General features: G+C 39.2%; 1 protein-coding gene across 1 annotated transcript; it reads left to right on the top strand.

The window, feature by feature from the left end:
* Window positions 1-503: 503 nt before the first annotated feature.
* LOC110830185 (stalled ribosome sensor GCN1-like) lies at window positions 504-15,159 on the top strand. The gene is made up of 8 exons (XM_087341770.1): window positions 504-584; window positions 3,855-4,496; window positions 5,256-5,497; window positions 6,001-6,233; window positions 7,461-7,698; window positions 8,625-8,738; window positions 9,427-9,698; window positions 13,034-15,159. Exons 5-8 carry the CDS (start codon window positions 7,633-7,635, stop codon window positions 13,134-13,136), a joined length of 555 nt encoding a protein of 184 aa, XP_087197896.1. The 5' UTR covers window positions 504-584; window positions 3,855-4,496; window positions 5,256-5,497; window positions 6,001-6,233; window positions 7,461-7,632; the 3' UTR covers window positions 13,137-15,159.
* Window positions 15,160-15,731: the final 572 nt, after the last annotated feature.

Below are 15,731 nucleotides of genomic sequence, written 5' to 3' on the forward strand. Positions count from 1 at the left end.
AGCGAAATCGCGTGATGCTGGTATTTGCAAACCTTATTTCTACAAAATCTAACATAATGACCGCTGGATGAAGATGTCGTATATGTCTCTTGTCACTCCTCACGACTTATCGACGTGTTTATGCGAAATTTAGTATTGCAGTTAATGTTGAAGTATATAAAGTGAATTAGTTTAGGTTCATACTCTAAGTGGGCTTTACCAAGCTCCTGAAAATGTTTCTTGCACAAAATGTTGTACGCACAGGATTGACATATTTTTGGCATGATAAATATTTACTGAAATGCAAAGACACTTAATTATTTACTTTTTTTTTTACGAATTTTCAGTGAATGATTGAGTATACACGGCCTTGTGTTTTATGAAGTTGCAAAACATTAAAATTCGTATTCTGAATTATCTTTTGTAACGTATAGTGCTGTCAAAAATTCTGCCCTCTGCTTGTTTACACGTCTAATTGAAGTCTGAAGACCCAAGAACTATAAATCCTTTTATTGTTTATGTTACAGACAACGGAATTACCACTGGAGTGCAGAACATCTCGAGAAGGGCCAACGACACCAAACATAGCTCTCTTGACGACAACGGTAAGGCAGAATTTTACTATTCTAATCCGAAATTAAACCGAAAACATTTAGCCTATCCATGAGGTTCATAATCTTACCAGTGGCGGAGTCTTATATTTTCGGTTCCCAAACTCTGATCTTCAGTGACATTTTCTTTAATAACCTAACCTAACCTAACCTTTCAAACTAGTTTATTTTGTATTGCTTAGAGCGGAAGGTGTAACGAGACGAATTGATTATTTTCAATATTTAGAATACATTTTTGTTTTATTCTCTAATTTATTCCAGCTACTCCAGAGTAATCGAAAATAGTGCGTATTCTTTGAAGATTAAAAAAATGAAAGTATTATATCTTACTAACTCTGTGATGTATAGTCTATCTTGAAAAGTCAATGGCCACTCATCTGTTCAAGAAATTCTCCAGATTTTGCGAAAACCAAATATTCAGTAACGTGTTCAAAAGAGCCACCGCGATTTCTTGCCCTGATCCGAATAAGTGCAGTCAACACACTCATATTATACATTAGATCCATTTTAATATCATTCCTCTATCTAGATTTTAATCTCCCACACGGAATTTTTTCTGTAGGTTTTTCCGGGTAAAATGTTGCACAAAGGTAGTTTGTGTTCTCGGTTATTTTGCTGTGTAGAATGTTTTCGACTAGGCCTACAACCGTGAGAAATTACGTCTTGGTATGTAGAACCGATTTTAAAATGTCTCTAAACCCCATTCAGTAAGAATCACTTCAGTCTCTGCGTCTTCATAAAGGTAAATAAATGTAGAATAATTTGGTTTCGCGCTACGTATTTCACGCGTTGTGTAAAACTCCACACACTTTTAAGTGATGCACTATAATAAACCAACGAGAAACTGAAACATTTGTTATTGTTGATTATTAATTATGTAAGCTACAGACAATTTTAAAAACTCGGTTTCATGTTTTCCTGTTATGGATATGTTAATAACTTCGCCTATTCTGATGTTTTGAATATTCCTCGTATCTCTGTTGATGATGTTACGCGGGCAATTAGTCGTCTCCGTTCGACGAAATGCGTCGGACCCGATGAAATCCCGACTTTCGTCATAAAAGGTTGTTCTGAGATTTTAACTCCTCTTTTACGCCATATTTTCAACCTTAGTTTATCTAGTGGGAACTTTCCTTTGTTATGGAAGCGAGCGGCTGTTGTGCCGATTTTTAAGAAAGGCAACAGCGCCTTAGTATCTAACTATAGGCCTATTTCGATCCTTAATAACCTCTCCAAAATTTTTGAAAGCATTGTTCATGATCACCTTTCCTTTTATTTCAAATTCAAATTACACCCCAGTCAACATGGTTTTTGTAAATAAAAATCTACGGTAACCAATTTAGTTACCTACCTTAATGATGTTCAGCCGTCGGTTTGTTCACAGGGACAGATCGACTCTGTGTATTTTGATCTTAGGCAGGCCTTTGATTCAGTCCCGCATTCTATTCTTTTGAAAAAGCTAAATAAATTTGGACTATCTTCTCCTTATGTCAAGTGGTTCCAAAGTTATTTATCATCCAGATCTGCCTTTGTTCGCATTTTAGGACAGTCTTCTTCTCTCTACGCGGTGTTATCTGGAGTTCCACAAGGCTCTACCTTGGGACCTCTCTTATTTAATATTTTTATTAACGACCTTTACGACAAAATTAAGTATTCTAAATTTCTCTTATTTGCCGATGACTTGAAACTATATCACGATATTAAATCTGTGCATGACTGCAGAGCTCTTCAAGCAGATATCGATTCCGTACATGAGTGGTGTAATGATAACAATATGGAACTTAACATAGAGAAAACCAAAATTATATCGTTCACACGTAAAACCAACAGTATCCATTTTAATTACATTGTTAGTGACTTTTTAATCTTGCGTACAAATTGTATAAAAGATCTTGGTGTTTTGTTAGACAGTAAACTGTATTTTCACTGTCATGTAAATTGTGTTCATTCCCAGGCACTAAGGACCTTAGGGCTTATTCGTTTTATTACTTATAATTTTTCCTCTCTAGACAGCCTTGTTGTTTTATATAATGCTTTAATTAGGTCAAAGCTTGAGTATGCCTCGGTCGTTTGGAATAATCTTACACAGACAGATTCTAATAAATTAGAAAATATTCAAAGAAAATTTGCCAGTTTATGCAATTACCGATTTTTCCAGTTTAATATCCCCCGAAAATATGAACTGATCCTATCTACTTTAAATTTTAGAACACTTTATTCCAGACAACGACATCTCGATGCGTTATTTCTTATTAATGTATTTAAGGGCAAAATAAATTGCCATTCCATTATGGACGCTGTTGGTTTACGTGTGCCGGCGAGGCAAATAAGAGAATTTTCTACTTTTAGTGTGAGCAGTGCACTAAGGCATAGTCCTTCAGCCAGGTGCGTCATCGCTGCAAATGACGTATGTAAATCTTTGGACGTATTTAGCACAAACATTGTCTCCCTTGAGCGAACGTTCTCAACAAGGGAAATGATCTAGCTTGGTTATCTGTCTTTTTATATTTTTTAAAGTTTTACAATTATATTAGTGTTCCCTACGTGGATTATTTGTTTTTATTTATATTCCTTCATTTTTTGCTCTGTGTTAATATTGTTTCTATTTTGGGTTTGCCTGTACTTGGCAGTTATATTTAATACTGTATATTTATAAGTTTAGTTAATCCGTTTGTGTAATATTTTTAATTTTTATTTCACTATTATTGTATATATTATCAGTGTTTGCCTGTTATTGGCTTCTTGCTGTTGGCAAACACGTAAATAAATTAATTGAATTGAATTAATTGAATTGAATTATATGAAAATACTACGAAACTATTATTGCAATTAATGGAGTTAACACATATCATTGAATTTTCATTAAATTTTTGTTTAAAACTGTGTACTACTACTGCTACTTATTAAATTTTTTTCATGAAATTTACAGTTTCAAAATGTAATGTTCAGTAATACAGCAGTACCTACTAGTTATCAGTTTATTGTTGTATTATTAGTGGTACTTAAAATGGAATAGGTCCTGGTAATTGAAACAATATGCACAGTGCATTGTTATTGGTTACAGCAAGAGGCAACTGAAAGTGTGTCAATTCTGTAGGATTACGCACTTAGCTAATGAGAAGACTTGGAGTCAGAGTTAATGAATTCAGTCATTAAACACCATATTTACTACTGAGATTCCCTTTACTGAGATTGTAACAAAGTGAAAATATATTCTAGTACCGTATGTATACTGTAATTAGTATGTGATTTCTCTTTTGTCAGGTTGTGTGCGAACCAACTGCGAGACCTCCGAAGGTGCGTGACTTAGACTGCCATAAAGGAAGACTTGGACACTCAGGAAGAAGGAACAGAAATACCTGGAGAGTTTTGAAATGTGGTGTTGGAGAAGAATAGAGAAGATCAGGTGGACGGATCGAGTGACCAACGAAGAAGTATTGAGGAGAGTCAACGAGCAAAGAAACATTCTGCAGGCGATTACACGAAGGAAAGCTAACTGGCTGGGACATATTATGAGAAGGAATGGGTTACTGAGTGATATCACCGAAGACCAGGTTGAAGGAAAGCGAGGACTGGGAAGAAGACTGATACAGCTAACCGACGATCTGAAACAAGGAAAGAAGATGACGTTCCAGGAATTAAAGCGAGAAGCCGAGAATAGGGAAAACTGGAGAGCTCTTTTTGGGCAGAGCAATGGACCTGTCGTAAGACAGAACACTAAATAATAATAATAATAATAAAGGAATGTGTAAGATTGTGCACGTTGTTCGTACGTGTAAATGACAGTCATTGTACAGTGGTGACAGGTGTCAGCTCTACCGCTGTTCACAGTATTGTAAAAACAAAGACCTGTGCTCTGCAGACATTTTGGTCACTTTATCAAGTGACTCTTCACCTCCACTTAAGGTAATTTACACTTGAGCTTTATCACATAATCAAACATGTAGGATGCTCTTGTCTGATCATTCTCATAGTTCATGTTCCAAACCATTTGATTTCCTAGAAGTGAAGTGTTTTGGCTTTTGAACGAGTTTCATTGTAGCCTGAATTGGTTCATTGTAATCGATGGCTTACTGCAGAGACAGTAGATACAGGAAGAAGATTATGTTTCTTTTTAAGGTTCATAAATTTATTTGAAAAGTGTTTTTAATGTATTCTGTATTTAATTGAATACAATGTAAAACGTGTGCTTCATAATCGCTTATTTTTCTGGTCAGTACAATAAATTACAGCTTCTTCAATACCAAGTACCTGATTTTATATTAAAAGAATGTTATCAAGACCAGCTGTTAGAGACAATCTTGAGCCAGTTCTGCATCTATAAATCCTATACTGCTACTACTACTAAATGTCACTGTATAGTAGGATGTGTTTGTATCACAGGTTTTCCTTGGTCTTACGATTCAAATTCTGGGTTAGTATCTCGAACTATGTTGCCACATTCCTCCTCTCTTTTGTTTTTGTGATGTATAAGTGTAGAAAGTAGTGTTATAAATTATCTAAAAAGCACAAGGTTTATTTTTCAGTATCAAAAGCAAGGATCTGCAGTAAGTATTTTTTAACTATTACAATTAAGAGCTGCGTAAAAGGTATGATTTTAGGCAGCACACTTTACTCAATAATAACTGTCAGAACTATCAGCAATTTTATTTGTTTTTGTGACAGGTTGCAGCCCGTACTTTAGGAGATCTAGTGCGGAAACTAGGCGAACGGGTGCTGCCAGAGATCATTCCGATTCTGGTGAAGGGGTTGGAGTCGGATCAACCAGATCAGAGACAGGGAGTGTGTATTGGTCTCTCAGAGATAATGGCTTCTACCAGCAAAGACATGGTGCCCACTGTGTGATCCGCTGCCAGAAGTGAGGCCGAGCACTCGATGACATCCTTCCGGCAATGCTCAACCATTTGGTATGCCATTGCAAATTCATATTTAATGTCACTCTGGGTGAATAGCTTTTGTCTTTTATTTGTGTTACATGACAGAATGAAGCTAAAGCCTATACGTTGCTTTGGCATCCATATTCACTGGTAGACAAGAAGATAGGGCAGGGGGCAGTGTTGTTACACAGGTTAAATATGTGAGTTTCAGTCATGATATTTTTCGTATGTTGTGTTTTGCACAAATACTTATTTCAACTGGTCAGTTGTATATTATTTAGCTGTATGTTTCAAGATTTCTGTGTGGATCTCATACGAAGAGCAATTGGAAATGGATAACAAAATGAGTAAATTCAGATGTTTGAAGGGAAATGTGTGTTTTTAATCATTATAGATCTCTACAGTGGTACTAGTGCATAAATACCTCTGATTAGAGTCCATTTGCTTGGTGAAAATTTTATAGTTGCAAGTTACATATGGGAAGGAATGTCAGTTTCTGTTTTAAGGAGTATTGAAAACTTTTTCTTTTTCAGATTGACCCACACCCGAAGGTTGCAGAGTCCGCGCTAGAGGGGTTACGGCAGGTGACGGCCATAAAGTCACGCGTGGTTCTGCCGTACCTTGTTCCACAGCTTATCGCTCCTCCACGAGTAAACACCAAGGCTTTATCAATTCTTGCCTCTGTGGCAGGCGAAGCTCTTATAAAGTATTATCTGCACTTCTGGCAGCTCTGTCTATGGCCCAAGGCACAACACATGAGGCCCAGGTGAGCCATTATTTAACCCGTCAATGCAATTTGCCGCATACGTCATTCATCTGTAGTCTGCCTCCCTTTTTCAGCAACAGGCTGGTGTTATGTGACATCAATTAATGAAACTGCAAACACTTTCAAGATGCTATTATTACTAGAATGAATGAGAAGCTTTGTTTCAGAAACACAGGCTCAGGTAAACATCTGATGATCTCACTCATAAATGTAGGCTACTAAATAAATGAATAGAGCATGCTGTCTTACTTGGTAAGCTCATGACTTTGGAGAGTCATGGTCTTACAGCGCAAACAACACATCTGATGATGAAATACTCTCGGGTGCCAAGCCGCGTCAGGTGGTTTGTTACCCGAGAGTCTTTCATCAACTTCCATCGCCACGAAAGCTTCACTTTATACAACAAATCTGATATTTAGACAGATTATTGGATATGAAAAATGTGGGAGGGTATAATTCTGTTTATGAATGTATCAAAGAAGGGTTTTTTTTACAAGCATTGCTTGTTGAAACTCATAAGAATGAAAGTGATATGCTAGAAGTGGGAGTGGTGCTTAGCATATTACGAAATTTATTGTTGTGAAACTTATTGCGGACAGATATAAATTCCTTTCAAAGTGTATGTGAAGTGTTTTGCTATATGCTCGGACCACAGCTTCGGCGATAGGGTGACAGCTTTCAAAAGATGTTTCACCGGGAATTTATAGAATTCATTTTGGCGCAGATGAATCTGTATGCGTAACACTGTATTTATGCATGAAATGTGAATGTGGGATCACTTTCTGTGATGAGAAGGTGGAAAGAGATAACTGTAACGAACTGCACATAGTCATTGCACTTTTTGTGTTGCTGGAAATCGTTCAGAAAACTACACTTCAGTCATATTCATTAATATTGCCTATCATTGTAATGAGATGTGATTGTAGCGAATATAATTTGTCTGTCCACAGAAGTTCATTATACTGAGATTGTTCTGTATCATATACTTATGTGGTTAGGAAAAGTGTTTTGATAGGGAATTGAAACTAGAAGGAGGAAAGCTAAAGGGAAGAAATTTGACATTAAGATAATTTGATTGAAGTTATAGAAATTGAATCTGAGTGGAGGCTGACCTCGGCATAACAGGCCAACTTAATTTATTTTACATTTTCACAACAGGCGGATAATTCAAGTTGAGTGCAGCTTATGCATATCTTAACATAACCTGGTTGTTGGTCTTGTCTGCAGGAGCTGGAATACTGTCAGTGACGGATGAAGTTGGTATTCGGACAATCATGGACCAGCTGATGGGGTCCACTCGGTCAGACAAGGTGGAGCTCCGACGTTCTGCGCCTTCTGTCGGCTCATTCATGCTGACTACTCTCAGTATGTGCCACAGCTTCTGCGAGGCCTAATACTTATGTTCACAGACTCAAATTCTGATGTGTTTCAGATGGCATGGGAAGTTCTCAGTGCTGTTACCAAGGTACAGAGCTAGTTGAATGCAATTTAAATCTCATCGCTGTTTTTGTCTTAATATCCATTTTAATATTGTCTTGTCATCTGTGCCAAAGTGTCGCAGGTAGTAACTTCGCTGAGGTTTCTTGAATGAAATTTTGTGTTTCATACCTCTCCCATGCATTGTTTACGTCCTGCCCATCTTATTCTCCCTGATTTAATGAAGAGTGCCAAGCATTGTGCCCTCCCTCTTATATTGTATGTGCATCAGTTAACACCTTGTTGTTGATTGATGTATACATTTTTTAGGGTGAGATACCAAGTTTCATATCCATATAAAGCAACAGGTAAAATTTAATTTGTTTATTTGGTAATTCAGTTTGGTTTATTTAATTAAGGAATGCTGTGTAATAATTAGGTTATGCAAATGTAAGTGGTAGGGATTAATTTAAATTCTCAGATTTAATTTTTATGAGGAGCTGGGTTAGCTCAGTCTCTGTATAGTGACTGGCTACAAGCTGGATGACAGAGGTTCAGTTCCTGGCAGGGGAAAAATAATTTCCCCTAATCCTCTGCATCCAGACTGGCTCTAGGGTGCACACAGCATCCTTTGCAGTGGGTAAGTACCAGGGAACCTTTCCCTATGGGGTAGGTAAAGTGGTTGGTGCATGAAGCTGGCCACTCACCTCTATCTACTGCTGAGGACACGGAAGAATGGATATATACCTCCACCACCCCACATGTCTAAGGTGTGGAGCTTAATAATAGAGGCAGAAAAATTTTACTTTTGCCATATTTGATTTTCTAACATTATAAGATTAATGCCGTATTTATCCAAATACTGTATGTCCCTTATAAGAAATGCATATAAATTTTTTTATGTATTCCGATTGTAGACACGAATCTTCCCTTTCAATCTTCCTGTATTATGCTGGAATACTTTTTGTTTTACAGACTCTGGACTCTTCCCAACAAACCACTCATGTTGGGGACATACGACCGGCCGTGCGTTTTGCTGTCAGTGATTTAAAAGGACAAGATTTGCTTCCTGGCTTTTGCTTACCAAAGGTATATTATTGTCATATGTTGAGGTATGCTATATCTACAATTCACAATTTGTTTTTTTATGAAAAATTGAAACACCTCTAAAATCTGGCCTAGTAATAATCTTTATTATCTGAAAGGACATAAGAGCCCACAACTTACGCTATCCTCTGACTGAACGCGTTCAAAGAAACAAGCTGCGTTCTCTTACCAGTAAGAGGACTGTCAGCAGTGGCGCCACGCACACATGATGGAGAGTCAAACAACCGTGAAGTAACAGCTTTAAACATGACAGGCATAGGAAATTGCCACCATAAAAATTACTGGATAGAAATATGGATTTTAGGTCCTTCCTTTGGGATGCCAGATGCATTGTCTGACATTGTATTTAATTTAGTTTTGTTTTCACTTTTTTCTGTTTTTTGTGTATGTTTTATCTATAATTTTCTCCTGTAGCCGTTGAGTTAGCGCATTTAAATAGAGAGTTGTATTGTTGATGCTATATTGTTAGTGTTGTTATTATCACTGTTTTCTAAATTTCTGACTTTTGTTTTATTTATTTACTTCAAAGTGAGCATAGGAGTAAACTGAGCATTCAGTTTTGATGATAAACTGAAAGGTTTTATTATAGGGGCTTCCCGTGATTGAAATGCATACTCTCATTTACAAATGCGCCTAAAAATTGGCCATTGATTACATTTTCTGTTTGCAGGGCATCATGCCGATTCTTCCTATTTTTCGTGAAGCTATTCTTAATGGGCTTCCTGAGATAAAAGAGCAGGCTGCACAGGGCCTAGGTGAAGTGATAAAACTGACCAGTGCTCAAGCTCTCCAGCCATCTGTGGTTCATATCACGGGTCCACTCATCCGTATTCTTGGAGATCGGTTCAAGTGGAATGTGAAGGCTGCAGTGCTGGAAAGTCCTGTACTGCTGCTTGTGAAGGTGGAGAGAGAGAGAGAGAGAGAGAGAGAGAGAGAGAGAGAGTGAGTGCATGTTTCCAAATATATTATCCTTTGCTGTTTTTTATATTTAATTTTCTTTCATTTAAATGTATTGTGTATGTGAATGCATTGTATGCAGAGCCATACTGAACAGTGTCAGAAAATATTTTCCTTGTGTTTCTTTAGTGATTAGTCGTTTATGGTGATGTTAGGGTCCATGAACACCAGCATCAGCAGTCGTGTGATATCAGACAAGTCAGCATGACCTTCCCTTCAGATTGTTGGGACTTGAATATCTTGTGGTGGGGGAAGGATGGATGTTTCTGTTACATGCTTAAAGCTTTTGCTATGGGTTCAAAGTGGCTGTATCACTTGTTATCACTGCCCTCTGTCTGGTAGAACTGCAAATGCTCCACCAGTAGTGTCGTGCTGTAGCTTTTGTTGGACCTATTGGGTGCACCCCTTAAAATATCCCAGGCATCACATGATTCTGTGTTGATGCATACATTGAATTGCACTGCTAGTGAATGAATGCTGCAGTGTTTATCCACAGACACAGCTTCCTCCACTTCTGCAACATTCTTGGGTGTTATGTCCACATGGGCCTGACCTGACATTGCCTCGTCGGTCCTTCCCCTGAACAACATCTCGTGCCGCTCTACCGTTCTTGTGTTACTTCATTCCTGTCAGGTCTGAATGTTCTCCTCAGCACATGCTGAAGGTAACAATTATAATAAAATTTATTACCACCTGGATTTATGTTTTTTTTTTAAAGTGTTCTGTCTGACGACAGGTCCATATGAACAGGATCCTTCCATCCTTTTCTCTTCTCGGACTGGGACCTGTTCATATACGTTCTTGGCAGATGATCCATTGCCTTCTTCTGTGTGTGAATGGAGTAATTGTTGGGATGCAACGGAGGAAATCTCCGTATTGCCTAGACCACGGCCTTGCCCAACACAAGTTATAAATTCGGGCACCACCGGGAATCGAACCCGAGACCCCAGGATTACAAGGCCACACACTGCTGGTTTGCTGACTCTTAACTATACCCCTGCTAGCTGCACCTTGTCGTGGTGGTGGGGCTTGTGTACCTCAGTGACCCCAAGAGCTATGCTGGCGGTAGCATAGCTACTGGTAGGGCCTCCCTAGCCAGATTAGTCGAGGAGGAGAGGTCAGACTAAGACAGGTACCGTGGTCCTCCAGGTTCCGGGTTGGTCGCAAGGCCAGCAACCTTGCACCATAAAAAGGAAGATGTTCCGAAACCTAAACCTCGGACAGACGGACCGAAGGAATAGGACAATTGAGGAGGCCATGGACCGAATACGGACCAGAGAGCAATAGATGATGAAGAAGAAGCTGGTTTGTTGACTCTTAACTATAGCCCTGCTAGCTGTAATTTTCAGAATTACCCCAATAAGACACACAAACAAGAATACACTCGAGGATGGGCTGTATTGTTTGAGATTATTAACGTATGATACTGTAAATAATAGGGAAAAAATACCATACAACAGTGAATACAGAATTAAATCCACTCTACTTTAAGAGTCAATGTAAATGAATACACATAATTAAAAACAGACAAAAAGTGAAAATTCAATGCAGCTTACTGACAACAAAAGATAGACAGCCAGCAGCTGTGGGACAAGTGCTGGAGCACAAGGAAAGTCTGGCAGGGCTCACACTCATCCAAGCATCAGTAAAATTGTTTACAAATAATCAAAGTTTCACTTTCAGATACAATAAATGTACAAAAATTTCTGAGTATGTGAATGAAATATACATGCTGGATTTAATATTTCTTTACTTACAGTTAATTTTTATTTAATGTCAATGCACGTGCACACGCATACACACAAAATAAGATAGAGCACTAACACACCAATAAATTCAGTAATATATTTCAATGGATTCTTATAGACTCCTGGTAAAGGCTAAACAGAACTTACACAGGAGGTGTTCTGTAAGGGTAGCATGAAGTTGCTCAGGTGACTTTAATAATTTGACACTTTCTAATTAAATAAATTGTTTTCAACATTTTTGAAAGCAATTGAGAACAGAAATATCAGTGGGGCTACACTCTATTGTATTCAACCCTCATGTCCTCTTTTGAATTAGAACGTGGGATATAAGGAAGGTAGTCAGAGTACGAGGATTGCGCCTACGAGAGATCTTAGACCACTGCTTGAAACAAATTTAATGAACTACAAATCGCAGAAATAAGAAACTTAATTGATAGCTGAGATGTGAGAATATAAGAAAAATTACAGAGGGAATGAAGAGGAATACGACGCTAAAATGTCCAATAAAATATGCCCACTGAGAAGAAAGAGACGTAGGAAGACCTAGAAGTAAGTCATATCGCTGAGGATAAACCCCATAGGGTTAAGAGTTTGGCCAAAGAGGCGCTGGGAATAGGAAATTGGGGCTCGCAAGGCAATAAATCGTCTAATTGAATAGAAGGGGTTTCTGTAAAAGTATTTTGTTCTTACCGTGATTGTGATTGAATCAGCGAATTTTTGGAATAGGTGGGGCCTGCTGAAATTGCGTGATAAAAACTGCTTCTTGTAGATACCAAGCAGAAGTGCCATTTCACTGCATTGAGTTCTCTGGACGTCGAGGGCGGGCGCAGTTGTGGCATTCGTCAGTGTAGTGCTGTTGGTAATTACATTTGATTTTCTTCCAACCGCGTGCCTTACTTTCTTGTGAAAGATTTCTCTACGTTGACACTCTTCTGATTTATAATATTAATAGTAAGCACGAACTGCAATTGTGCCTTGCTCCCGTAGGTAATTATGAGCTTAACGACACGGTTTCTTAATAGTCATTATCTGAAGTCATATTGATAAGATTATCTGCAAACTGCTCTGGATTTTCTTACTCCGACAGTTACATTACTCTGCTCGATGATGCGAAACTTTGATGTTAGTTCGTATCCGACATGTGTAGTCTGAATCTATACTAGTGTAGACTATACACATATTAATTTCTTTCTTTCTCTCTAGCTTAACCACATTGAGCTGATATAGAAGTTCTCGTTTTGACTTTTCCATACAGACTTGATAGTGACTGAACTCAGACCAACGATTCCAGCACAACATTCGTTCTTATGTCTTTAAAATATTTGTTTGCAGAAAGTCACATGGTCGCTAAATTGCATCGTCTTACACACTTCTGAAAGTGGGTCGCGATGGTCAGGAACGCGCTTAATTTTTTGCCCGCGTTACTAAAATGCCCCTCGTGACTACATTCGAGTCTATACTGAATGTTTTCGGGTGAATTTAATTTCTTTCTGTATCGGTCTGCAGCCTTTTGCCACCTAAAGAGACTAAGGACAACTCCTGTAATTGTGCGTTTGTTGTTTTGTGTTGCAGGCGCGGAGAACGTGACATTATGGACAACTCTTACGCCGTTCATAGCAGTTGCCTTCCTCGTCACGTCGGTGGTCCTGCTGATGGGATGCGTCTGTTGCCGTGAGAATAAGGGCTTATAAGTAAGAGCCGTGGAATAACGCTGTCTTTGTGCAACTGCATTTTTGTGGAAGAGATTTACCATCGGACACCAATGCCTGTGGCTGGGACGTGACACTGACCGCTCAACCCCATCCGCCTACCTTACTTTACTTATCCGCAAACGAGTAACAGTAAACCTCTTCCTCTGTAATTGTTATGTTAAGCAGACTACAATGGCTGTTACGCAGTTCTTTCTTTTCAGCAGATATGAATTGGAAATTCAAATATTGCTTTGAAGACCATTTCCGGGTCGTTTCGGGCAGGAAACCGAAGTGGCCAAAATGCGGCACAGCACAGTGCAGATTAACAAATGACGGGGTAAAATATTTATTTATGACTCTGATACCAAAACAACTAACGAGCTGCCTGGTAATTATGCATCCTGAATGTGGCGTCTGTCCAGTGGACAGGAGAACATTATCCGCGTTGATACAACTGATTTCCCCAAGGTCCAGCTTATTCTTCAGTATCCCAACTGAAATTTTAAGGACCTCCCCCACCCTTCTCCAGTATTGCATACTTATCGTATGTTACAAGAGTACGATCTTGGTTTGGGTGGAGTGAAAACAATACCTTCAGACTGTAATGGAGATTTTCTTGACGGTCACAGTCTGTATGTGGGTTATGGAAAAGAAAATAGGGAAGCGATGCTATTTTTACCCTGAGACTAGCCACGTACCGGGTCACAGATGAAGCCCTTAACTTTGGACCGCGAAACACTGGTAACCACCTACAAAATTACACGGCACTAAAACCCGGATGACCGCTGATTTTAATCGAGTACACTTTCAGTAATGTCGATTCCTCACAGGCAGCAATCATCTTAAAGTTAGCGGTTGAATATTTATTGCGTAGACATTACGAAACCCGTGTCAGGATTCGAATAAAGAACTAAGGTGTAACGAAAGAGAAATAAAGTAAGAGAGTGAGCGAGGTAAACAGGAAGAGAGAGAGAGAGAAAAAGAGGCTGAAAAGAAATAGACAAGGGGAGAGAGACAAAAATATCTACGCGCTTCACATTTTACCCATACGTGCTACATCTTGTGCCCATCTAATCCTCGTCGATTGAATCACTGATATTATTTTTCTTTTATATTGCGGACGCACTCGTTACGAAAATTTTCCAGCTCCCAGGCGGCTTATCCCAGCATCATCGCAGGAAACATTCAGACTGCGTTCTAACCTCAACGTAAATTTATCAAAATATTGTTAAGAAACAGTAAATACCAGCGTAGTGATTCGTTGTCACTGGCCCAACTCTGTTGTAACCCCTGCCACAAAACGGTCACTAGCCCCAATGTTAGATGTTCTGCAGTGGTCCAGCACTGCCAGTGCCTCAGTGAACACCGAGATGACGTCAGTCTGACCAACGGAACAGACTGTAACGGTGATCCTGACCTGCACTTTGCTGTCCGCTGGATAACAGTTGTTGGTTTCCTCGGGAACGCTCTCTGTTGCCGAAATGCATCTGATAAAGCGACAGAGTTTTTTGTGAACCAGTAAATTTTGAAATTTGTTGTAAAACGTATTTCGGACTGTTGTATAGAGTGTTATAATTTATATCACAGTGCCCTGATGAGGGTAGCAGAGACCTCTGAAACGTCGGCAAACTTCTACAAAACCACTAAGCACTCCAACCCAGAAGACACCAATCTTCGCACTCACCGCAGTGAGAACATCAAATACTATACTACCAAAAGTGTACTATAGGTTGTTTGTGCATGTTTGATCTTCGAACCTGTGCAACAAAATTGGATGAATTTTTGTGCTAGGAGATCTGTGTTATATTTTCGAGGTGAGTGTAAACCGTACCAAGCATAAAGCTTGCGTGGAACTTGTCCACTTTCTCAAAAATGGCTCCTCTTACGAAAGTTTTTAAATGCTTAAAGTAAATATCCTTCTAGATTCTGTAACTTCTATTGTAATGTTTTTCGATATGGTGAATATTTAACGAAAGTACAGTGAAGAAATAAACAGATTCCTACTGAGCTGTGTGATTCTTCAATGCGACGGTAAAGTAAAGTAAAGTTTGTCCCACTATACGCCATGTAGGCGCTTGGGGGGGAGTGGAGGTATAGCTCCTACTCATTCTTGACATCGGCACTAGATGGGGGTGAGTGGTCAGCACGCCCCGGCCGGCTTTATCCCGAGGAAAAGACCCCGGTACCCATTGTGGAGGAGGCTGGATGGGCCCCAGAGCCGGTCTGGACGCAGAGGCCAGAGGAAAAAATTCCTCTGCCCCCCCCCCCCCCGTCGGGATTCGAACCCCGGCCGTCCAGCCCGTAGCTAGTCACTATACTGACTGAGCTATCCCGGCTCGTCAATGCGACGGTACATAGTAAATTAATGTAAATAACAATGAGGTATGCGAAGTGGCAGATATCTTGTTTATAAACATTTCAATCTTGTTTCCATTGTTTCCTGTGCAGTATACGCGCTGAAAATGCAATAATGTCATTTTCATGTTGTCCGCGAAACGTTCAGGTCAGTTGGGTTGCGGCGCGTTCAGGCGCTGAGGAGTTAAACTATACTTTCTCCCTGTATTTAGTACGAGGTAATA

Source organism: Zootermopsis nevadensis, unplaced genomic scaffold (assembly GCF_977971745.1).
Source record: "Zootermopsis nevadensis isolate Lab colony 2312 unplaced genomic scaffold, Znev_1.0 Znev_ptg000086l, whole genome shotgun sequence".
Taxonomy (NCBI): domain Eukaryota; kingdom Metazoa; phylum Arthropoda; class Insecta; order Blattodea; family Termopsidae; genus Zootermopsis; species Zootermopsis nevadensis.

Bases quoted from the DNA above. Each gene is read 5' to 3' on its own strand.
- LOC110830185 (XM_087341770.1), top strand. From the start codon at position 7,633: ATGTTCACAGACTCAAATTCTGATGTGTTTCAGATGGCATGGGAAGTT. The intron at 7,699-8,624 runs GTACAGAGCTAG...TTTGTTTTACAG, and splicing joins TTCTCAGTGCTGTTACCAAG to ACTCTGGACTCTTCCCAACA. The intron at 8,739-9,426 runs GTATATTATTGT...TTCTGTTTGCAG, and splicing joins CTGGCTTTTGCTTACCAAAG to GGCATCATGCCGATTCTTCC.